The 24,033-nt window shown below is 38.0% G+C and overlaps 1 protein-coding gene across 1 annotated transcript in view; it reads right to left on the bottom strand.

Annotated features, from left to right (window-relative positions):
- Positions 1-1,665: 1,665 nt before the first annotated feature.
- The window catches only part of TNKS2 (tankyrase 2), a gene marked incomplete at both ends in the record, with an annotated part of 67,397 nt that continues 45,029 nt past the window's right edge, over positions 1,666-24,033 (bottom strand). Inside the window, 8 exons of the mRNA XM_079717461.1 lie at positions 1,666-1,728; positions 2,563-2,719; positions 5,596-5,782; positions 7,828-7,933; positions 18,078-18,152; positions 19,003-19,100; positions 22,292-22,412; positions 23,463-23,545. Coding sequence (XP_079573587.1) covers positions 1,666-1,728; positions 2,563-2,719; positions 5,596-5,782; positions 7,828-7,933; positions 18,078-18,152; positions 19,003-19,100; positions 22,292-22,412; positions 23,463-23,545 — 890 coding nt within the window. The remainder of the gene's footprint in view (positions 1,729-2,562; positions 2,720-5,595; positions 5,783-7,827; positions 7,934-18,077; positions 18,153-19,002; positions 19,101-22,291; positions 22,413-23,462; positions 23,546-24,033) is intronic.

Here is a 24,033-nt window from a genome sequence, read left to right as displayed (position 1 = left end):
TGATCACAATTTACATCATAGAAACACAACTCCAGATCACATTTACTGTGATTAACTCTTACTCAAGACAAAAACATGATTTTCTAGCAATTTATGTACAAGTTACTGCAAAAGCCCAGTTAATTTGGAGACCGAATAAAATGTAAAACAAATGTGAACTGGTACAGAGAGTGAAGGGGAACAGCCTCATTAACAAAGATTTAATGGGTAACAATCTTGACTTCTGAGAGAACTACAGTCAACAAACAGACTGCCAAGCTGTACATGTACATGTCTCTGTACCAAGATGCTTTAGCATATTTCATGGAAAAGATAGTTTTACGTTAAAAAATAGGAATGGCATTTTATGGGACAGCATTCCCCTCCACAGTTGCCAAACAAGCCTGGTCACCAGGTGGTGCATAAACAAAGCGTTATTTCCAAGTGGGTGTACCATGTCATGATGAGGCAACCCAGGAGCGGAAGCACCCATTTCACTGAACCTGCCTATTCAGGAGGCCAGGAGAGAACTGGGACACCTACATTTCATGGTTTTGGGTTGAGCTTACCTATGGTGTATAGATTGGCTATAAGTAAAACAGTAAGGCCAAAGAAAAAGAACAGGAGAAAAATACTTTGGAGAAAAAACTACCCACTCACATCTGCTATTTTTTTCCCTTTAGATTTAAGGTAATTAGAACAGATTGGAAAAATTTCAGGATTACCCTTCCCACATCTGAAAATTCAACTTCCTATTTACATTCCATGAAAAGAACACTATAATTGTTCAGTGGCAGGATTTAGCCTCTCTAAAAAATAGAAGCTCTTGCTCTAATTTTCACAAAATGACATGAGAAAAATTTCCAATGTGAAACCCAGAGTTTGAGGCTAGTAAAGAAGTGTCTTTAATAATCAGGACCATCATAGTTAGAGCTCTTTGGAATGTGTGTTATACATACAAAGTTATCACAAATTAAACTCCCAGAGTATTTATGAAACAAGCTCTTAAATGGGAAAGACTTCTAATGAGACATAAATGCTTCCATCAGCAAATTAAATCTGATGAATCAATCCTTCCCAAGTGACAAGGTCTCTGCTAACGACTCAACATAGCCTCTGGAATCAAAGGTAAAAGATCATTCAATCATGATGATGCAAGATGAAGTACAGATGAGCAGTACATATGAAAAAAATCTGTAAACCGCTGCAGTTCTAAAACAGTAGATTTATATTACAAAGCAATGTAAATAAATATGGGGCTAGTACAAAAGCTCTTATTTACAGTTTTACAAATGAAACTGTATTCAGTGTAAATACTGTGTTTTAAAGAACACAGTACTATATAAGTAAAATGAGTTCTGTTGAGGGGAATTACAGTTTCTGTTAGAATCAATGTATAACGTATAAAAGATTCAAGTTAACTCTGTTTATAATTTAGTACAGACAAACCCAGTTTAACCTGGAATGGCATCTGTTAAAGTGCTGAAAAACAGGAAATATTTAGAAAACACTGTACACTATTAAAGCTTTATCAAGTCAGAATGTTAAAATCCTTTCACATTTTTAACCTTTTGCCACAGGCTTGTGGACAAGATGATTTTTCTCAGCAAAGGAGTAAAACTTACGAGGCCACCAGCTGCTTAGATGATTTTAGGTTCAGTGTTGCTAGTTTCCTAAAACAACTATTTATCCATCAACCATACCTTCAGGCCTTACAATCTGGTAAGTAATTAAATATTCAGGATAAGCCTAGAAGAGAAAGATTAATTCAAATATTGGTAAACAAATTTTTTGAAAGGAGACTTATTATAAGGATTCCTAGTGAAGAGGTTCTAAATTAGTGCTGTGGATCAGAATCATCAAAGGGCATTTTCCCAAAACAGCCTTACCTTGACTCCAATCCCTTAGATTCTCAATCAGCAGGTCTAGGATGAGTATTAAGCATGTGTTTGTTTTTAATAACTGAGGTGATCCTGATACATATCCCCCAGTATACAATGCTCTAGAGATGCTTTTGACTGGATCTATGTCACTAAGAGCAAGAGGGAATTATACATTTCCTTGCTACAGAGAGGTTAACTATTAAATATAGGATTCTAATTAATTATATTGTACAGAAGCTAAAATAAAAAAAGGATGGTTGACAAAATCTGAATAAGGTCTGTAAGGTTAGATATATTACATTAATGATATTTTCCTGATTTTAACAATTTTAAGAGAATGTCCTTGTTTTTAGGAAATACACATTGAAGAATTTAAGGGTAAAGAAAGATGCCTATTACCTACTTCCAAGCAGCTCAGAAAAAAAAAAAAAAAGTATACACACATACAGTAGGGAGAGCATGATAAAGGAGAAAGAGAGAATGCTAAAATGTTAACATTTGGAAGATCGGGGTAAAGGGTATAAGGGAATTCTCTTTATTATTTTTGCAATTTTTCTTTAAGTCTGAAATAATTTCCAAATATGAGTTTAAAAGAAATCCAGCTCTTAAGGCAATATGCCTTGTCAATTTAAAAGATTAGTAAGTGGTTAAAGTATGGCTCTAAAGCATTTTTGAAGATGAGCAAATAAAACTGAATTACCTGTTCTCCTCTGTAAATAACATATTCAGCTAATGCTAGTCCATTTACACTGGGTCGACCAGTGACTGAGTGATGTCCTGGAGGAGAATGTGCCATTTTCATTGCACTGAACTGCAGGAAAGATTTTCCCAAGGTTACCCGGCAAAACAGCAGTTGCCTATAACATGTGAAAAGGAAAAGATCTCTCTGAAGACAAGTCGTACATGACAATTTTATTTATGTACACTACATAAGCTTTTTAATGCATTTATACATGAACACTTATGATTGTTTCTATCATTTTACCCTTTAAAGAACTTTGTAAGAATGTCTTCTACTACTCTCACTAATGAATTTGTCACTTTAATTAATCCTTATTTTAACTATAAAATGATTATCTTATAGCGACTGTAATAATCTTAAAGTGATATAGACTCTGCCATCCTGTTTGTATCCCAGCAAAAGCACAAATCATAGCCCAAGTGGGAAAGAGGAGGAGGTTTTAAGGGGATTCCATGAAGTGCCTTACAAAGTTGAACATCTACCCAGGTAAGTCCTGTTGATTCCACTTTCAAAATGTATTGAAATCCATTCTCTTAATTCTACTGTCACTATGGTGTCCAAATCACCAAAATTTTCACCTGGACTGTAACAATGGCCTTTGAACTAGTCTTTCTGTTTCTACTCTAATTCTTGTCTAAATTATTTTCCATCCAAGCAACCAGTGATTTAGGGAAAAAAACGACAAACAACAAAAACCATAAATCAGATCGCATCGCTTTTCTGCTTAAAACCTTTTAGAGGTTACTCACTGTGCCTAGAAGAAAATCCAAATTCCTTTTAATGGCTCTAAATTCTTGAATTTTACTCTGTGTTCATTATGCCCAGGAGCATTAGTTTTTCTTCCCACAGGCCAAACTTTCTTGCCCTATGGCCATCAGACATACTGTTTCCTCTATCATCTAGAATGATATGTATTCTACCACTCTTCTACTGGCTAATATTCATTTTTCAAGTTTCAGCTGAAATGTCACATCTTCAAATAGGTCTTCCCTCACCAGAAGTTTTAAGTTATTACTTTCCCACTCCCCACAGGCATATGATTGGCCTTCCTTAGGTCCAATGAACTTGTTATTACTTCACTGTTTCTCTAATTTCCTTTTTCCTATATAGGAGAAGAGGAGATTTGGTGGACTAATTGATGATTCTGTCTCCAAAGAAGATGGGCTATGTATTTTTTATTCTAAATATGTCCTTTGGAAACCTTTTAGCGTTTCTTTCTTTCTTTCTATATATATATATATTTATGGCTGCTTTGGGTCTTCATTGCTGCACGTGGGCTTTCTTTTTAGTTGCAGAGAGCAGGGGCTACTCTTCGTTGCGGTGCGCAGGCCTCTCATTAAGGTGGCTTCTCTTGTTGTGGAGCACGGGCTCTAGGTGCATGGGCTTCGGTAGTTGTGGCTTGCGGGCTCTAGAGAGCAGGCTTAGTAGTTGTGGCGCACGGGCTTAGTTGTTCCGCGGCATGCGGGATCTTGCCGGACCAGGGCTCAAACCTGTGTCCTCTGCATTGGCAGGCGGATTCTTAACCACTGTGCCACCAGGGAAGCCCTTCTTAGCGTTTCTAATAGATTTTCTATTATAGTCACAATCAGTCCCATGATAATCCAGCATAGAGATATCTTAAGTTAATAAATAAACTTATTTCCAGACATACAAGCATTCTACTCCAAAGACAGCTGAGAAGAGGTACTCGAACAATGCTTACTACTAATACTAATAATCAGAACTATTTAGCCTCCAGATAATATATGACAAGTAAAAGTAGCAATGTTCAATTTACAGAATCTCAAGAAATTACAAGCCTCCTAACCATTCCAACTTATGATCTAAAATAGAAATGGGTGGGAGGTCATACCCAGGAGGACTGACTTTAGATACCTACGTGAGTCTAAATTTAGGGGGAAAACAACAAGAATAAAACGTAAACAGTCTTTGTTTCCCTTCAGGACTACAGTCCTTTACCCTTGGTAACCTTTCAAAGTCAGCTGGGAAGCTTTTAAAAATCCCATGCATAGACCAGACCCCAGACCAATTAAGTGAGAATCTCTTGAGGGTGGGACACAGGCATTAGTTTTTAAAGCCCCTTAGGTAACTCCAGTGTGCTGCCAAAGCTGAGAACTACTGCTCTAGGGTTTCTACATCAGTGATCAGAAGCTTCAGCATCAGCTAGGAACTTGGTAGAAATTGGCAGAAATTCAAGTTCTAGGGCCCCACCTACTAAATCAACAACTCAGGACGCATGGCACCGGAATCTTTGTTTTTACTAGCCCTCTAGGTGATTCTGAGCTTGCTCATGTTTGATAGCTACTGTTCTAGATCTTTATAAGCAGTGTCCTAACTATAGAATAAACCTCGGTAATTAATCTTACTTGATTTTTCAAATGGTGAAAGATAATTTATTTACCTATGAGGATTTTATCAATTAGACCCAAGTCATTTGAATGATTTTAACAACCGAGTTAGACCAGGGTAACTAAAAGTAGGAAAAAAGTACAAAGTAGTTCTTTGATAATGTGCTTTCTAAAGGGATTGATGTATTTTATTATAACTTTTTGAGTAGTAGCATCACAGATTGAGGATTAGGATCACTATCACAGTGGAAGAGGGTCTCCCTCACACATTGCCATGAAATGATTAGGTTTAACAAGTAATGCCATTTTAGCCTTTGAATACTAGATTTTTAAACAGTCCACAATAAAATCTCTTTCATGCCCAGTGATATTTTCTATTCCATATTCTAAAAGCACCATGTGCTCTAATGATTGAATGAGTTGAATAGGTCAAGTGCGTAGAACTGTGCTTGGCCCATACAGATCATTTAATAAATATTAGCCATTACTAGAACTGGTGAGAGGACCAAAAGCAACCTGAAATATGACTAGCTTGGATTCCTAAAGTTGTCCGAGATAATGTTTTGCCCCCAAAATTTCTCAAATTTGAAACCAGTTCTTATCTGATTCTTATCAAAATAAACGAGAACAAGTGATCTCTTACCTGTGGCAAATGTAACAAGATCTGTCTTTGTGTACTGGACACCCAGTACCTCCTCCGATTCCATACACATACTGATTGCTTTTGGAAGAGTTTTCAGCAAAATAGATCCCAGCTCCAAACATGCCACCTATGTAGGCATGCCTTTCGTCAAAGCCTTTATGAATAATTGCATTCACAAAGGGAGACCCTAAAATACATATAAATACATAACATTTAAAAATTATCTTAGAAGAAAAAGAACAAAAGCTAAAGCCTCTTAGAAGTTAAATTCTTAAACATATATACACCACCACCACAATAAAGCAAAATCAAAACACAAGGGTTAACAAGTTAACTGTCAGCTAGCTCACCACTTTAGAATAAATAGTTAGTTTAGAAGAATTGCTAACATGAATGAATGTTTCTAATAGGGTGGTGGTTCAGATGCCAAGATAAGGACACATACAGATTCAACTAGAAAAACAAACAGATCACCTGAAATATCAATGCTAGAGTTATCAAATTCCAGGCCCCAAATTCATACATATCCAGAACCAAGAGTCTCATATTCACCTCTTATGGCAAGGCTGAATGCAATTAGGTCATGCAATGATGCCCACATCTGTGTACTTTTTCTAGATATCAAAAGTGGCCAAAGTGATCTTTTCATGTTCATTTTCTTCTTTACACCTCTTCTCTCCTATCCTTCGACTTTCTGCCTTTTATCACGTGCTAGTACCAGATTTCAACTGTAAATGTGGTGTGTTCCTTCATTCCCTACATATTGACTTCTTTCTCCTCCTTCCTTGCACGTGTGCCAAGAAGGAGCTTAGCCAAAGGAGAGGAGGTACTAAGCATGGGTACCAGGCCAGGGAGTGGAGTGAGGCTGGGGGTTGGTAAAAGCCAGTAAAACACAACTAACTGATCCATCAAGATCAGTGTCCCTGTTCATAAAGGGACAGGAAAATACACTGAATTCCACTTTACAGAAATACTGAAGAATACAATAACTTATTTGAATTTGGAAAAACCAAAAACCATTTCTATTATAAAACAGAAAAAAATTATTCATTACAACCATCAAGTCAATACATAAATAAATATGTTCTGTGACAAGAAATTATCATGATGATTTTTAGGGTTTTGGAATGAGAAGTACCATTTAGATATTATATACCAATTCAGTCTGCTATAGCCATTCTTCCAGGGGACTGTGAAATTTAAATGCTGTGTTTTATAGAACTCTACCAGTCTCTAAAAATTTTCTGCAATCAAAGCCAACTGAAGGAACAGACTGGACCGATCATGGGTAATGTGCTTGAAGACTTGATAAACACTACATTAATATCTATATTAATCTTTGCTATAAACATGAAACACCAATCATCAACACCTGCCAACTTGCAACATAAACAGGAAATTTCAAGAATGACAAGTAATGGTGCTCGCAATTCAATAAAAGTTCTCAGAAAACTCCATAGGTTCAATGACAGTGGCTCTTTTCGCTGAAGTTAAATGTAGCCTTGACACTTAGAATCAGTCAGAACAGGATATATATATTCTTCTGAGGCAATTTTCAGATCTTATTTTAACTTTAATTCACCCAACCAGTTAAAAGTAAAATACACCATTTTTCAGAGTAATCATCACACAAAATCAACTATATTAAAAGGGAAGATATGAATAGTCAACATTCTCATTTCTACACTTTTTCTGTTACGGTAATCCTATTTATACATGACCCATTGTAAAACATACAAACTCTAAAGACGTTAAAAACACAGGGACTTCCCTGGTGGCGCAGTGGTTAAGAATCTGCCTGCAAATGCAGGGGACATGGGTTGGATCCCTGGTCTGGAAGATCCCACATGCCCCAGAGCAACAAAGCCCGTGCGCCAAAACTACTGAGCCTGTGCTCTAGAGCCTGTGAGCCACAACTACTGAGCCCATGTGCCACAACTACTGAAGCTCACATGCCTAGAGCCCGTGCTTCTCAACAAGAGAAGCCATTGCAATGAAAAGCCCGCGCACTGCAACGAAGAGTAGACCCTGCTCGCCGCAACTAGAGAAAGCCCATGAACAGCAACGTAGACCCAACACAGCCAAAAAAAATAAAAAATAAATTTAAAGATTTACAGAAATACTGTTTATTTTTTTTAAATGACATGAGGAATATACAGATTCATTATTATTTCAAACCTGACAAAAAATGTGGAGGAGGATGGTGGTAGGGTTGGGGGAGAGGAATCTTACCATGAAATAGCATTCTTTCATTTGCATGGTTGTGGTTTTCTTCAGAAACTTCTTTCCTCCGGTGAGTATATCTTTCCCAGAGTTTCTTGTTACAAACTTTCTGAATCTTTAAAAAGAAACCAGAAAAATAAAATCTCTAGATCATAATAATTAATCTTATCTAAAAATGGGCCACATAGGGCCAGAAGAGAGGCAAAACTTTTCTCTGAAATATAAATTATGTGTTATTTTTAGTCAACTAAAAAACTTTAACCCAACCATAAAAATGGAAATATAGGTACATTTTGGAAATCAAAAAACTACAAAGGGGAAAAAAGCTATATGTAAAGGTCAAGAGAACCGTTAACTGATTAAAATACTTCCATTCTCATTACTTTAGAATTATTACTAAAACATCTCCAAATCAGACATGCTGAGTTCTGTATGGAAGTATAAGAAAGAGAATACTATCCTTTCCCCCCTGCTTTATCTGGCTCAAAGTACCATCTTTATCTGTTTTTAATTAAAAATATTTGAAATACACAAGTCAGAATGGCCATCCTGATCAGAAAATCTACAAACAATAAATGCTGGAGAGGGTGTGGAGAAAAGGGAACCCTCTTGCACTGTTGGTGGGAATGTAAATTGATACAGCCACTATGGAGAACAGTATGGAGCTTCCTTAAAAAACTAAAAACAGAATTACCATATGATCCAGCAATCCCACTACTGGGCACATACCCTGAGAAAACCATAATTCAAAAAGAGTCATGTATCACAATGTTCACTGCAGCTCTATTTACAATAGCCAGGATGTGGAAGCAACCTAAGTCCATCGACAGAGGAATGGATAAAGAAGATGTGGCACATATATACAATGGAATATTACTCAGCCATAAAAAGAAACGCAATTGAGTTATCTGTAGTGAGGTGGATGGACCTGGAGTCTGTCATACAGAGTGAAGCAAGTCAGAAAGAGAAAAAAAATACCATATGCTAACACATATATATGGAATCAAAAAAAAAAAAAAGGTTATGAAGAACCTAGGGGCAGGACAGGAGTAAAGATCCAGACGTAGAGAATGGACTTGAGGACACGGGAAGGGTAAGGGTAAGCTGGGACGAAGTGAGAGAGTGGCATGGGCATATATACACTACCAAATGTAAAACAGATAGCTAGTGGGAAGCAGCCGCATAGCACAGTGAGGTCAGCTCGGGGCTTTGTGACCACCTAGAGGGGTGGGATAGGGAGGGTGGGAGGGAGACGCAAGAGGGAGGGGATATGGGGATATATGTATATGTATAGCTGATTCACTTTGTTATAAAGCAAAAACTAACACACCATTGTAAAGCAATTATACTCCAATAAAGATGTTAAAAAAAATTGAAATAGCCACACCAAACACACACACACACACATACACACACACACACACACAAAAACACATACACCTACCTAGTACTCCCTCTATCCTTCCCTATCCCTCCAATTCCTAAAATCTGTCTGGAGAAGAGTTAAAGATGGATACTGGTTTCATTAGGAGTACTGTCAAAATTCACAATCCTAGTGCTGTTTCTTAGCTGTATTTAAGGGTGCTACAGCCCCCTGCTGGTCCTAGAACACATCTGGGAGCTGGTGGTTTTAGTCTTGGTTCAAATTAACTCAAAATACCATCACAGACATAATCAAGGCAGACAATTGGCATAAACAGAGCTCATTAATGTTTAAAAATAAAAGGGAACAAAGTTTTATCAATGAAAAAACTTTTATTAGATATCACATTAAAATACCTTTATAGAGGAAGAAAACAGCATACCTCCCAAGTTCAGTAACTTTGGAAATCAAACACATATTCTCTTCCCTGCCTTCACCCTTAACAAACCTCTACACATTCTGTTACTGCTTGCACACAAAAGGGACTTGACTGAAATTTGCCTGTAGTAGGAATAATTATTTGTCTTATTAAAAATTACTATATATATATATCCATGAATAGAAATCTCAAGATGTCACTCAGCTCATACTATGATATGAACTAATAAAATACAGCTCCCAGAAGAATAACCCTTTCACCTGAATAATGTGTGCTTGTTTTATATCATCTTATTTCTAAACAGTATGAACACAGCAATCTCAATGAATAATTTTAGTATTCACTAATTCTAAAATATGACATCTATTAGTATACTCATAATAGTATATTATTGTGAGACAGTAATACAACACAGCTGAAAAATTTGATACTGTTCGCCTTTGAGTTTAAAATTTAGGTATTAGAAAGATACTTGGAGCCGGAGGAAGATGGCGGAAGAGTAAGACGCGGAGATCACCTTCCTCCCCACAGATACATCAGAAATTCATCTACACGTGGAACAACTCCTACAGAACACCTACTGAACGCTGACAGAAGACCTCAGACCCCCCAAAAGGCAAGAAACTCCCCATATACCTGGGTAGGTCAAAAGAAAAAAAAAGAACAAACAGAGACAATAGGATATGGACGGGACCTGCACCAGTGGGAGGGAGCCGTGAAGGAGGGAAGGTTTCTACACATTACAAGCCCCTTCGCAGGCGGAGACTGCAGGTGGCGGAGGGGGAAAGCTTCAGAGTAGGGGAGGAGAGCACAGCAACAGGGGTGTGGAGGGCAAAGCAGAGAGATTTTGGCACAGAGGATCGGTGCCCTCAGGCACACACCAGCCCGAGAGGCTTGTCTGCTCGGCCGCCAGGGCGGGCGGGGCTGGGAGCTGAGGCTCCGGTATCGGCTTTCAGTCCGAGCGCAGGGAGAGGACTGGGGCTGGCGGCAGGAAGAGACCCTGAAGGGGTTAGTGCTAGCCCGGAGGGAGTCCGGGGAAAGGGTCTGGAGCTACCGGAGAGGCAAGAGACTTTTTTCCCTTTTGTTGCCTGGTGCGCGAGGAGAGGGCATTCCCCTCCCTCCCCTCTGCCTGAGTGAGCCAGAGCCCCCGAATCAGCGGCTCCTTTAAACCCGTCCTGTCTGAGCGAAGAACGGACGCCCTCCGGCGACCTACGCGCAGAGGCGGGGCCAGGTCCAAGGCTGCGACCCGGGAGTTGTGAGAGCAGAGACAGGGAAATCTCTCTGTGCAGCCTCGGAGGCAGCGGATTAAAGCTCCACGGTCCATTTGATGTGCCCTGCGTCTGTGGAGTGCATGAATGGACAGCGAATCATCCCAAATTGAGGAAGTGGACTTTGAGGACAAGATTTAAGACTTTCCCCCCTTTTGTTCCTCTTTTTACAACGAATTATCCCAAATTAAGGAGGTGGACTTAGCAAGATTTCAGACTTTTCGCCCTTTTCCTCTTTTTACAACGAATTATCCCAAATCGAGGAGGTGGACTTGGAGAGCAAGATTTTTGATTTTTCCCCCTGCTCTCTTTTTGTGAATGTGTATGTGTAATCTTCTGTGTAAGATTCTCTCTGTATAGCTTTGCTTCCACCATATGTCCCAGGGTTCTATCGGTCCGTGTTTTTTTTCAATAATTACTTTTTAATTTTAATACCGCTACTATATTTCATACTTTATTCTATTTTACTTTACCTGCTCTTTCTTTTTTTCCTCCCTTCCCTTCCTCCCTCCCTCCCTCCGCTCCTCCTTTCCTTCTTTTTCTTTCCTCCCTCCCTCCCTCCCACCCTTCTTCTTTCCACTTTCTTTTTCTTTCCTTCCTCCCTCCTTTCTTTCTTTCTTTCCTTCCTCCCTCCCTCCCACCCTTCTTCCATTCACTCTTCCTTTTGCTTTCATTCCTCCCTCCCTCCCTCCTTTCTTTCCTTCTTTCTTTCCATCCTTCCTCCCTCCCTCCCTCCTTTCTTTCTTCCTTCCTTCCTTCCTTTCTTCCCTTCTTCCTTTCTTTCCCTCTCTCTTTCTTTCTTCTACTAATTATTTCTTTCTACTTTTTCTCACTGTTATTCTGAGCCGGGTGGATGAAAGGCTCTTGGTGCTGCAGCCAGGAGTTAGTGCTGTGCCTCTGAAGTGGGAGAGCCAACTTCAGGACACGGGTCCACAAGAGACCTCCCAGCTCCACATAATATCAAGCAGCGAAAATCTCCCAAGGATCTCCATCTCAACACCAGCACCCAGCTTCAGTCAACGACCAGCAAGCTACAGTGCTGGTCACCCTATGACAAGCAACTAGCAAGGCAGGAACACAACCCCACCCAGTAGCAGAGAGGCTACCTAAAAACATAATAAGGCCACAGGCACCCCAAAACACACCACCACACGTGGACCTGTCCACCAGAAAGACAAGATCAAGCCTCAACCACCAGAACACAGGCATTAGTCCCCCCCACCAGGAAGCCTACACAACCTACTGAAACAACCTTAGCCACGGGGGACAGACACCAAAAACAACGGGAACTACGAATCTGCAGCCTGCAAAAAGGAGACCCCAAACACAGTAACATAAGCAAAATGAGAAAGCAGAAAAACACACAGCAGGTGAAGGAGCAAGATAAAAACCTACCAGACCTAACAAATGAAGAGGTAATAGGCAGTCTACCTGAAAAAGAATTCAGAATAATGATAGTAAAGCTGATCCAAGATTCTATTTCAAAGATCCAAAATCTTGGAAATTGAACAGACAATATGCAAGAAACAGTTAACAAGGACCTAGAAGAACTAAAGATGAATCAAGCATCGATTAAAAACACAATAAATGAAATGAAAAATACTCTAGATGGGATCAATAGCAGAATAACTGAGGCAGAAGAACGGATAAGTGAGGTGGAAGATAAAATAGTGGAAATAACTGATGCAGAGCAAAATAAAGAAAAAAGAATGAAAAGAACAGAGGACAGTCTCAGAGACCTCTGGGACAACATTAAACGCACCAACATTCGAATTATAGGGGTTCCAGAAGAAGAAGAGAAAAAGAAAGGGACTGAGAAAATATTTGAAGAGATTATAGTTGAAAACTTCCCTAATATGGGAAAGGAAATAGTTAATCAAGTCCAGGAGGCACAGAGAGTCCCATACAGAATAAATCCAAGAAGAAATACGCCAAGACACATATTAATCAAACTGTCAAAAATTAAACACAAAGAAATCATATTAAAAGCAGCAAGGGAAAAACAACAAATAACACACAAGGGAATCCCCATCAGGTTAACAGCTGATCTCTCAGCAGAAACTCTACAAGCCAGAAGGGAGTGGCAGGACATAATTAAAGTGATGAAGGAGAGAAACCTGCAACCAAGATTACTCTACCCAGCAAGGATCTCATTCAGATTTGATGGAGAAATTAAAACGTTTACAGACAAGCAAAAGCTGACAGAGTTCAGCACCACCAAACCAGCTTTACAACAAATGCTAAAGGAACTTCTCTAGGCAAGAAACACAACAGAAGGACTATACCTACAATAACGAACCCAAAGCAATTAAGGAAATGGGAATAGGAACATACATATCAATAATTACCTTAAATGTAAATGGACAAAATGCTCCCACCAAAAGACACAGAGTGGCTGAATGGATACAAAAACAAGACCCATATATATGCTGTCTACAAGAGACCCACTTCAGACCTAGAGACACATACAGACTGAAAGTAAGGGGATGGAAAAAGATATTCCATGCAAATGGAAATCAAAAGAAAGCTGGAGTAGCAATTCTTATATCAGACAAAATAGACTTTAAAATAAAGACTATTAGAAGAGACAAAGAAGGACACTACATAATGATCAAGGGATCGATCCAAGAAGAAGATATAACAATTGTAAATATTTATGCACCCAACATAGGAGCACCTCAATACATAAGGCAAATACTAACAGCCATAAAAGGGGAAATCGACAGTAACACAATCATAGTAGGGGACTTTAACACCCCACTTTCACCAATGGACAGATCATCCAAAATGAAAATAAATAAGGAAACACAAGCTTTAAATGATACATTAAACAAGATGGACTTAGTTGATATTTATAGGACATTCCATCCAAAAACAACAGAATACACATTTTTCTCAAGTGCTCATGGAACATTCTCCAGGATAGATCATATCTTGGGTCACAAATCAAGCCTTGGTAAATTTAAGAAAATTGAAATTGTATCAAGTATCTTTTCCGACCACAATGCTATGAGACTAGACATCAATTACAGGAAAAGATCTGTAAAAAATACAAACACATGGAGGCTAAACAATACACTACTCAATAACGAAGTGATCACTGAAGAAATCAAAGAGGAAACTAAGAAATACCTAGAAACAAATGACAATGGAGACACGACGACCCAAAACCTATGGGACACAGCAAAAGCAGTTTTAAGGGGGAAGTTTATAGCAATACAATCCCACCTTAAGAAACAGGAAACATTTCGAGTAAACAACCTGACCCTGCACCTAAAGCAATTAGAGAAAGAAGAACAAAAAACCCCCAAAGTTAGCAGAAGGAAAGAAATCATAAAGATCAGATCAGAAATAAATGAAAAAGAAATGAAGGAAACGATAGCAAAGATCAACCAAACTAAAAGCTGGTTCTTTGAGAAGATAAACAAAATTGACAAACCATTAGCCAGACTCATCAAGAAAAGAAGGGAGAAGACTCAAATCAGTAGAATTAGAAATGAAAAAGGAGAAGTAACAACTGACACTGCAGAAATACAAAAGATCATGAGAGATTACTATAAGCAACTCTATGCCAATAAAATGGACAACCTGGAAGAAATGGACAAATTCTTAGAAAATCACAACCTTCCGAGACTGACTCAGGAAGAAACAGAAAATATGAATAGACCAATCACAAGCACTGAAATTGAAACTGTGATTAAAAATCTTCCATCAAACAAAAGCCCAGGACCAGATGGCTTCACAGGCAAATTCTATCAAACATTTAGAGAAGAGCTAACACCCATCCTTCTCAAACTCTTCCAAACAATATCAGAGGAAGGAACACTCCCAAACTCATTCTACGAGGCCACCATCACCTTGATACCAAAACCAGGCAAGGATGTCACAAAGAAAGAAAACTACAGGCCAATATCACTGATGAACATAGATGCAAAAATCCTCAACAAAATACTAGCAAACAGAATCCAACAGCACATTAAAAGGATCATACACCATGATCAAGTGGGGTTTATTCCAGGAATGCAAGGATTCTTCAATATACGCAAATCAATCAATGTGATACACCATATTAACAAGTTGAAGGAGAAAAACCATATGATCATCTCAATAGATGCAGAGAAAGCTTTCGACAAAATTCAACACCCATTTATGATAAAAACCCTGCAGAAAGTAGGCATAGAGGGAACTTTCCTCAACATAATAAAGGCCATATATGACAAACCCACAGCCAACATTGTCCTCAATGGTGAAAAACTGAAACCATTTCCACTAAGATCAGGAACAAGACAAAGCTGCCCACTCTCACCACTCTTATTCAACATAGTTTTGGAAGTTTTAGCCACAGCAATCAGAGAAGAAAAGGAAATAAAAGGAATCCAAATTGGAAAATAAGAAGTAAAGCTGTCACTGTTTGCAGATGACATGATACTATACATAGAGAATCCTAAAGATGCTACCGAAAAACTACTAGAGCTAATCAATGAATTTGGTAAAGTAGCAGGATACAAAATTAATGTACAGAAATCTCTGGCATTCCTGTACACTAATGATGAAAAATCTGAAAATGAAATCAAGAAAACACTCCCATTTACCATTGCAACAAAAAGAATAAAATATCTAGGAATAAACCTACCTAAGGAGACAAAAGACCTGTATGCAGAAAATTATAAGACACTGATGAAAGAAATTAAAGATGATACAAATAGATGGAGAGATATACCATGCTCCTGGATTGGAAGAATCAATATTGTGAAAATGACTCTACTACCCAAAGCAATCTACAGATTCAATGCAATCCCTATCAAACTACCACTGGCATTTTTCACAGAACTAGAACAAAAAATTTCAAAATTTGTTTGGAAAAACAAAAGACCCCGAATAGCCAAAACAATCTTGAGAACGAAAAACGGAGCTGGAGGAATCAGGCTCCCTGACTTCAGACTATACTACAAAGCTACAGTAATTAAGACAGTGTGGTACTGGCATAAAAACAGACAGATAGATCAGTGGATCAGGATAGAAAGCCCAGAGATAAACCCACGCACATATGGCCAACTTATCTTTGATAAAGGAGGCAGGAATGTACAGTGGAGAAAGGACAGCCTCTTCAATAAGTGGTGCTGGGAAAACTGGACAGGGACATGTAAAAGTATGAGATTAGATCATTCCCTAACACCATACACAAAAATAAGCTCAAAATGGATTAAAGACCTAAATGTAAGGCCAGAAACTATCAAACTCTTAGAGGAAAACATAGGTAGAACACTCTATGACATAAATCACAGCAAGATCCTTTTGGACCCACCTCCTAGAGAAATGGAAATAAAAACAAAGATAAACAAATGGGACCTAATGAAACTTCAAAGCTTTTGCACAGCAAAGGAAACCATAAACAAGACCAAAAGACAACCCTCAGAATGGGAGAAAATATTTGCAAATGAAGCAACTGACAAAGGATTAATCTCCAAAATTTATAAACAGCTCATGCAGCTCAATAGCAAAAAAACAAACAACCCAATCCAAAAATGGGCAGAAGACTTAAATAGGCATTTCTCCAAAGAAGATATACAGACTGCCAACAAACACATGAAAGAATGCTCAACATCATTAATCATTAGAGAAATGCAAATCAAAACTACAATGAGATATCATCTCACACCAGTCAGAATGGCCATCATCAAGAAATCTAGAAACAATAAATGCTGGAGAGGGTGTGGAGAAAAGGGAACACTCTTGCACTGCTGGTGGGAATGTGAATTGGTACAGCCACTATGGAGAACAGTATGGAGGTTCCTTAAAAAACTAAAAATAGAACTACCATATGACCCAGCAATCCCACTACTAGGCATATACCCTGAGAAAACCATAATTCAAAAAGAGACATGTACCAAAATGTTCATTGCAGCTCTATTCACGATAGCCCGGAGCTGGAAACAACCTAAGTGTCCATCATCGGATGAATGGATAAAGAAGATGTGGCACATATATACAATGGAATATTACTCAGCCATAAAAAGAAACGAAACTGAGCTATTTGTAATGAGGTGGATAGACCTAGAGTCTGTCATACAGAGTGAAGTAAGTCAGAAAGAGAAAGACAAATACCGTATGCTAACACATATATATGGAATTAAAAAAAAAAAATGTCATGAAGAACCTAGGGGTAAAACGGGAATAAAGACACAGACCTACTTGAGAATGGACTTGAGGATATGGGGAGGGGGAAGGGTAAGCTGTGACAAAGCGAAAGAGAGGCATGGACATATATACACTACCAAACGTAAGGTAGATAGATAGTGGGAAGCAGCCGCAGAGCACAGGGAGATCAGCTCGGTGCTTTGTGACCGCCTAGAGGGGTGGGATGGGGAGGGTGGGAGGGAGGGAGATGCATGAGGGAAGGGATGTGGGAACAGATGTATATGTATGACTGATTCACTTTGTTATAAAGCAGAAACTAATAAATTAAAAAAAAAAAAGTGGAAAAAAAAAAAAAGAAAGATACTTGCCACATTTTAATTATAACTCTAAGTCTTATAATGATTAAGAATATATCAATGTAGTTAATAGAAAATCACTATGCATCTCAAGTAGAGTATGCAGTTTGGTTGCTATATAGCTTAAACAACAACACCACAAACCAGCAAAGCTGGAAAAGGTCCTGAGAAGAGTAACTGATATCAGTAACAGTCAGGACTCTCCGTAAAACATTTTTTTTTAAAGACTATTTTTGGAAAGATGGAAGGTATAGAAGGAGTACTACTAAAATTACCAAAAATTGGTATATGTGGGGACTCACAGAAACCTGTAGTAGTCACAGTTAGGACAAACCATGGTGTAATTATAAAGATGGGAGTCCTTCCATGAGTCACAAAAAAATTCAACTTTGTTACAACAGAGTACCTTAATAGTAGTTTACATATTTAAAGTCCTAAACCTGCAGGATTTACCTTTACCCCAAAATAAAGCATAATCCCTAAACTTAAATACGTTCAACAGAGGCTGAACTAGTGTTTAGTACAGAGATTTGAGGATCTTAACCTTCCAAGGCCATATTCTTTCCCAAAATATCCCCTGATGTCCTGTGAAAGACTTATTGGGCTGGACAGATTACATTCTTGTGAAAGTTAATCATGGCTTCAGGCTTTGAAAACTATGGTCTCAGCAAACTTTATTTTCACTAACTTATTACCTTGAGAATATTGTATCTGTTGAAGATTCCACCTGCATGACCTCCATCTCTGTGCTCTCGGACTGTACTCTGCATCTGACGGAAAAATATTCCAAATATACGTGCGTTAGCTTTTGTGTTTTTTTTGATTTAGGGAACATGGTTCTTGACTCATATGATTCTATTTTTGAGAATACAAAATGGGTTTTTAATATTTTTGTTGTTTAAGGAATGAGTTCTATAAGTTCACACGTACTGTTTTTGAGAGATAGCAGATAGCTAATACAATCTAAAAATACATATAGGTGAAAATTATAAAATGCAAACTACAGGAAGAAAAAGAAACAAGCAGATGCATAGGTGAGCTAAACATACAAAGCCAACCACTTGACATACCAAAAAAACCCCCCAATGATTTATTTGTTCCCATTTGTTTTGCTCTAATAAAGCACAATTTGTATTTCATTGAGAGTTGGGAGTTTCCTGAGCTTTAGAACTAAGTCTCACTCAACTTTGTATCTCTGTGCTCAGCTCACACATTTAGGGTATGATGTTCTTCAAAGTGCAAGGCAGTATTCTAAGATTTTGGTGGATCCAAGAGTTTTGTGGAAAGAAAGCTAGAAAAAAATTTCCTAGATAAGTAGCATTCACATGTTTTGGGTCTTGTCTAAGATACTGGGCTTTGCAATTGCCTTCATGAAGGAACGAAATATTAGCAACCTCTTCTTCAACAGAATTCTGTGTATTAATTGTAGTGCTAAACCAAGTTATTAGAATTAAGGTTTACTGAGATAGTGTACTTTAAATGCTGATTTCAGAAGTTTTCCAGGTGGTAAAGAGTTAGGGACATTAAAAAACCCTGCTACATACATGTTCAACTAGATCTGGAAACTTCTGGGAAATTTAGCCTACTGAACCAACATTTACTTAAGGTATATGAACATACCTCTTCCTCCACAGACTGAAACTCTTTATCATCAGGAGACAGATCTATGAGAATTGTTCCACTTCCAGAGGTGTTCAGAGTTAAGTATGGGTTAAGACCTATCAAATGAAATTTAAAGGTAAAAAAAATTTGCCAAAAACCCCCCCAATAAACATCAACCCAAAACAACCACCTAATTTATCTGATACTTACTACCAATTTTAAAAAACTTTTTATTTTGGGATAATTTAGATTTACAGGAAGGCTGAGAGCACTGAGAGTTCCTGTGTACTCTCACTCCACTTCCTAATGTTACCATCAGGAACATTAATGTTTCCTTAATGTTACCATTTTACACAATCATAGTACACCTGTCAAAAATTAAGTAAATTTCAGATTTTATTTGGATTTCACCAGTTTTCCCCACTAAGGTCCTTTTACTTTACCAGGATCCAAACCAGAATATCACACTGCATTTAGATGACTGTTTTTTTTTAATCTTACAAGTCATAAGGGTTTTGTGAGAATAGTTCAGAAAACCTTTCTGTTCTTTATTTCCTATTTGTCACATGTTTTCTTCTTCAAATCATTTCCTTTATTAACTAGGCAGCCCTTTCAGTATTTGGTCCCTTTATTTTTTGTAAAACTGAGGAAGAAACTTGCGTGGCCTTAGGTAATTTTAAATCATCCAAGAACGAGAAGTCATAAAGTCTACTAACGATGGAATGCTTATTCTAACCCATGATAGATTCTTTAATTCAGCAATGAATTTGTCATATTTTCTGAATGTCAAAAGTCAAGATAATCATATATATTTTTGTATCTTTACTCTCACAAAAGCTTTTTAAATGCAATCTTAAAACAGAATTTTCTAACTTCTTTGTTACATCTGTAACACAACTCTCCTTTAATCTCTACAAGATCTCCAGAGCTCCACTGTTTTCTGAGTTAGGGCTCAGATCCTTTACTGCTGGGTTAATGCATGGCGGTTTGCCTCTGGAGACTAAGAGCACTGTTCTGGTCTGAGTAACAGTACTACCACCAACATGCCAAACTCTGATAAAGATGTATAGATATGGCTGAATTACAATGTCTACAAGAAGTACGGAGACTATACAGAGAAGGTATTTTATAGAAAAAACACTTAACAGAATAAAGTCTGTGACAAACACTTGACTAAGCTATCTTCTAATGGCCTCAAGAAGACATTTATCAGTGCTGAAAGATCAGAACAAGTAATCTATTTTTTTAAAAAAATTGGGTCTTTGTTGCTGCGTGTAGGCTTTTGCTAGTTGCAGCGAGTGGGGGTTGCTCTTTGTTGCGGTGCGTGGGCTTCTCACTGTAGTGGCTTCTCTTGTTGTGGAGCATGGACTCTAGATGCATGGGCTTCAGCAGTTGCTGCGCATGGGCTCAGTAGTTGTGGCTTGCGGGCTCTAGAGCAGAGGCTCAGCAGTTGTGGCGCATGGGCTTAGCTGCTCCGCAGCATGTGGGATCTTCCCAAACCAGGGCTCGAACCTGTGTCCCCTGTATCGGCAGGCGGATTATTAACCACTGCACCACCAGGGAAGTCCCAGAAAAAGTAATCTATTGACTTGATGCACTGAATGATAGCTAAGGCTGTTAAGTCAGCGAGATGAGAGGCTGTCAGAAACTTGCCACTGGTTCCATTTTGCAAATTGGGTATAATATAGGTATAGAATCTTGGCTTCAAATGAAAATGAGGAAGGTGGTAACTTTATGCAGGAAAGTGACCCTGATGTGCTAGATCAGACAGAGTCATTCTGTGTCATGATGTTTCTCCTCCATGTAGGAATGAATGTTCCTACTAAATTGTAGCTGGATGTTATCAGAATGACCAGAGGCAGCATGGAGGTACGTACCTCTGACACTTGAAGGCGGTGTATCTGTTTCCTGAGCCTTTCAACAATCTTAACTGCTATCCTACCAGATCCAGTGTTTTCTAGTAGAGTCATGATGGCAGTCCACAACTGAGGGTTCTAGCTCCTCTTCATACTAACATTCCAGGGAGCCATGAGTCTTCCCTCTTCTTTATCTCATAAAATTTTGTCTTCTATACTAGAAATATCCAAGACTATCTCACATTTTAAATGTTTTGCCCCGGTTCCTATCAGGAAAGTAAAGTGCATCTACCTTTAATCAATTCTATTCCAGAATTCCAGTTTAAAACATTCTTTAGGGCTTCCCTGGTGACGCAGTGGTTGAGAGTCCACCTGCCGATGCAGGGGACACGGGTTCGTGCCCCGGTCCAGGAAGATCCCACGTGCTGCGAAGCGGCTGGGCCCGTGAGCCTGGCCATGGAGCCTGCACGTCCGGAGCCTGTGCTCCGCAACAGGAGAGGCCACAACAGTGAGAGGCCCGCATACCGCAAAACAAACAGACAAACAACAAAAAAACCCCGAAAACATTCTTTAGCTTGAATCACCTGATTTTCAAAGCTCTCTGTTTTCTTCTTCAAGAGGTGGACCTATCCTGGCTAGCATACATCCTTCCCTAAAAATTCTCTCATTTTTGCTAATGGGGGTTTGTCTTTAACCAGTTGTACAGCCAGGTCTTCAATTACAGGATGCTTCTGACCCTGGGGTACATCACTCCCTCAGTTTAACAATGAACTTAAAATGTGGTTTTGACACCTAAAATAATTCGTCTTTTATACCCAAGACCTGATATACATACAGGAAGTGTGAATATCTACTGAACAAATGCAATTTGCATTTTCCTAACGTATCAACATTCAAGAGAAATAAAATATTATTCAACTTTGTTTTGCTAAGTTTCTTTAGTTGCAACATTACTGTTCCCCAATATTTTTCTTTTTGTTTTTCTTTGGTTCCCCAATATTTTTACTGCAAGTGTTTAGAATTTAACTACAATAAAAGAGATTCACATTATTTTATGCGCAGGCCTGAACACCTAGTCATTACCTATTATATTACCATAAGATATTAGATATCCAAGTTTCAGATCTTTTAGAACCATACAATTTTTGAGCTACCATAACTTCAGAAATAAGTGAATGGAAATAACGGAAAAAACTTCAGAGATAAAGCAACACCCACATTTCTCAATGGCCCAGACACTTCACTTAGGTTCACAGAGTTAAAGGTAGCAGCTCAGGAAGCTTAACAGTGGCAGATTTAAGATTCGATCCCAGGTTTCTGGAATCCTACTCACTACGCTTCTTATTAAGTGGACTCTCTGTTACAGATCTTAAAATTATCATTTACTAAGTTGAGGGCTGCCTTTGTGCAAGCTGTTAAACTGATGATAGCAATGACTTAAAATGAAATACCTTGTTGCCCAGAGATAAGTCTCTCAACTCCTTTAATTAGTTTGTGTCTATGTCCATAAGCATTGATCCCAATCTCCTTCAGCTCCTTGTGCCCCATCTCAACTAATATATCCAAAGTGATCTTACAAAAGAGAATGAAACTGTTTAGAAGACTTGTTTGGAAGACATTCATATATTGGTGTTCTCACAATGTATTAGATTTGCATTTATTTCAAATTATTCTGAACAGATTAGAAATGAAAGCACACCAGCTGTTAAACTGAAACTGAAAAGTTGCAGCTAATTAAACAGAAAGTTGAGTCACGAACTACCAAAAATATCATTATTTTCATTTAATATAAGAACCTGAGCAGAACTAAACTGTAAAACAAAAATGCATTTTCAAATTAGCCACATTTAGGCACACTATTTTATCATCACTCTGCATCCAACCTATTTACACAATGTCTTAATGTAATGTTCCTACAGACTCTGGACTATGCTAACTGATAACTTGAGCATCATTGTTCAAGCTAAGCCTTTTACCTCAAATATATTATTCCCATTTTGTGAATTTTTTTACGTATCTTCCATGAAGCTTTCCCTGAACAGTCCAGCTTGTAGTAACTTTTTTTTTCTTATAATTTCTATGCCCAAAACTTGACTCTTTATATGTTCTTGGTATAGCCCCCTAACTAGACTGAAAGTTCCTTAGGGGTGCAAGTCTATAATAATTATATTTTCTGGACTCAAAAAAATCAGTGAATGTATTCTGACAGAATACTTTAAATTAGGACTATTCTAGAAACGCCCAGATATATAGTTTGTGTGTCTATGTATCTCCCCATAGTGGCTAGCAAAGTGTCAGGCTTAGAGTGGGTAGTGACTGACACAACAGAAATGAACAAACTGAGCTCAAGGATAACTTACTTTTAAGAAATGAATACGCTAAACTTACTCAAGAAAGCTATTTTACTGCTACTACACAAGAAACAATTTTTATGTGCTGATAAACTAAATGGATATTCCAAGAACAAGCCAAATTAGAAGACTGACTGATTTCCAGTCTCTTAAAAAAACATCCTTTTCACCCCTCAATAGGCTGAATGGTTCAGGGCATTTCAAGTATGTTCTATTTTTCCCTTGAGGTTCCCCCAAACACCAAACCAAGCAAAACAACTCATGTACTTACCTGTTCTCTCTCAAATATATCCATTAGGTGTTCAAGTCCAAGATTCCTTACAAACTGAGTTATGCTAAAATCTACTCCCGGAACTAGAAAATAAAAAAAAAAAATCACAGCACACAAAGTTTCATATCAGAATAACGTATATCAACATTATAACAGCAAAATTTTGTGACATTATTACATGCATGAAGAAAAGATGTAAAGATGAAGCAAAATATTAACAGCCGTTTGGGATATAATATTAAACTTAACATCAAAAATTGCAAGGAGAAAGCTATAAAATTTCAACATTATTAGAAGAAAAGAGTTAACCAATGGGGAACTCTCATGTTACAAAGAAATCTTTTCTTTTTAAGAAATTTTATTTTTAATTGTATCTTTAAAATGTTTCCATACAGCTTAAACTAATAAAATGTTATATGTCAATTATATCTCAATTAAAAAAGCAAAGTCTCCCTATCTTTGAAGAGGTAAGCTATTTTACAAAAAACATTTATGGAAACAAGTTCCAGTGTTGCACAGGGTGAGATCAATTTTGACAAGTAAAAGGTAAAGAGACTGTAGGTATGTGTCT

The sequence above is a fragment of the Hyperoodon ampullatus genome, assembly GCF_949752795.1.
Source record: "Hyperoodon ampullatus genome assembly, chromosome: 1".
Classification (NCBI taxonomy): domain Eukaryota; kingdom Metazoa; phylum Chordata; class Mammalia; order Artiodactyla; family Ziphiidae; genus Hyperoodon; species Hyperoodon ampullatus.
Note: the sequence above shows the minus strand (reverse complement) of the source record. Positions and strands in the feature narration are given on the sequence as shown.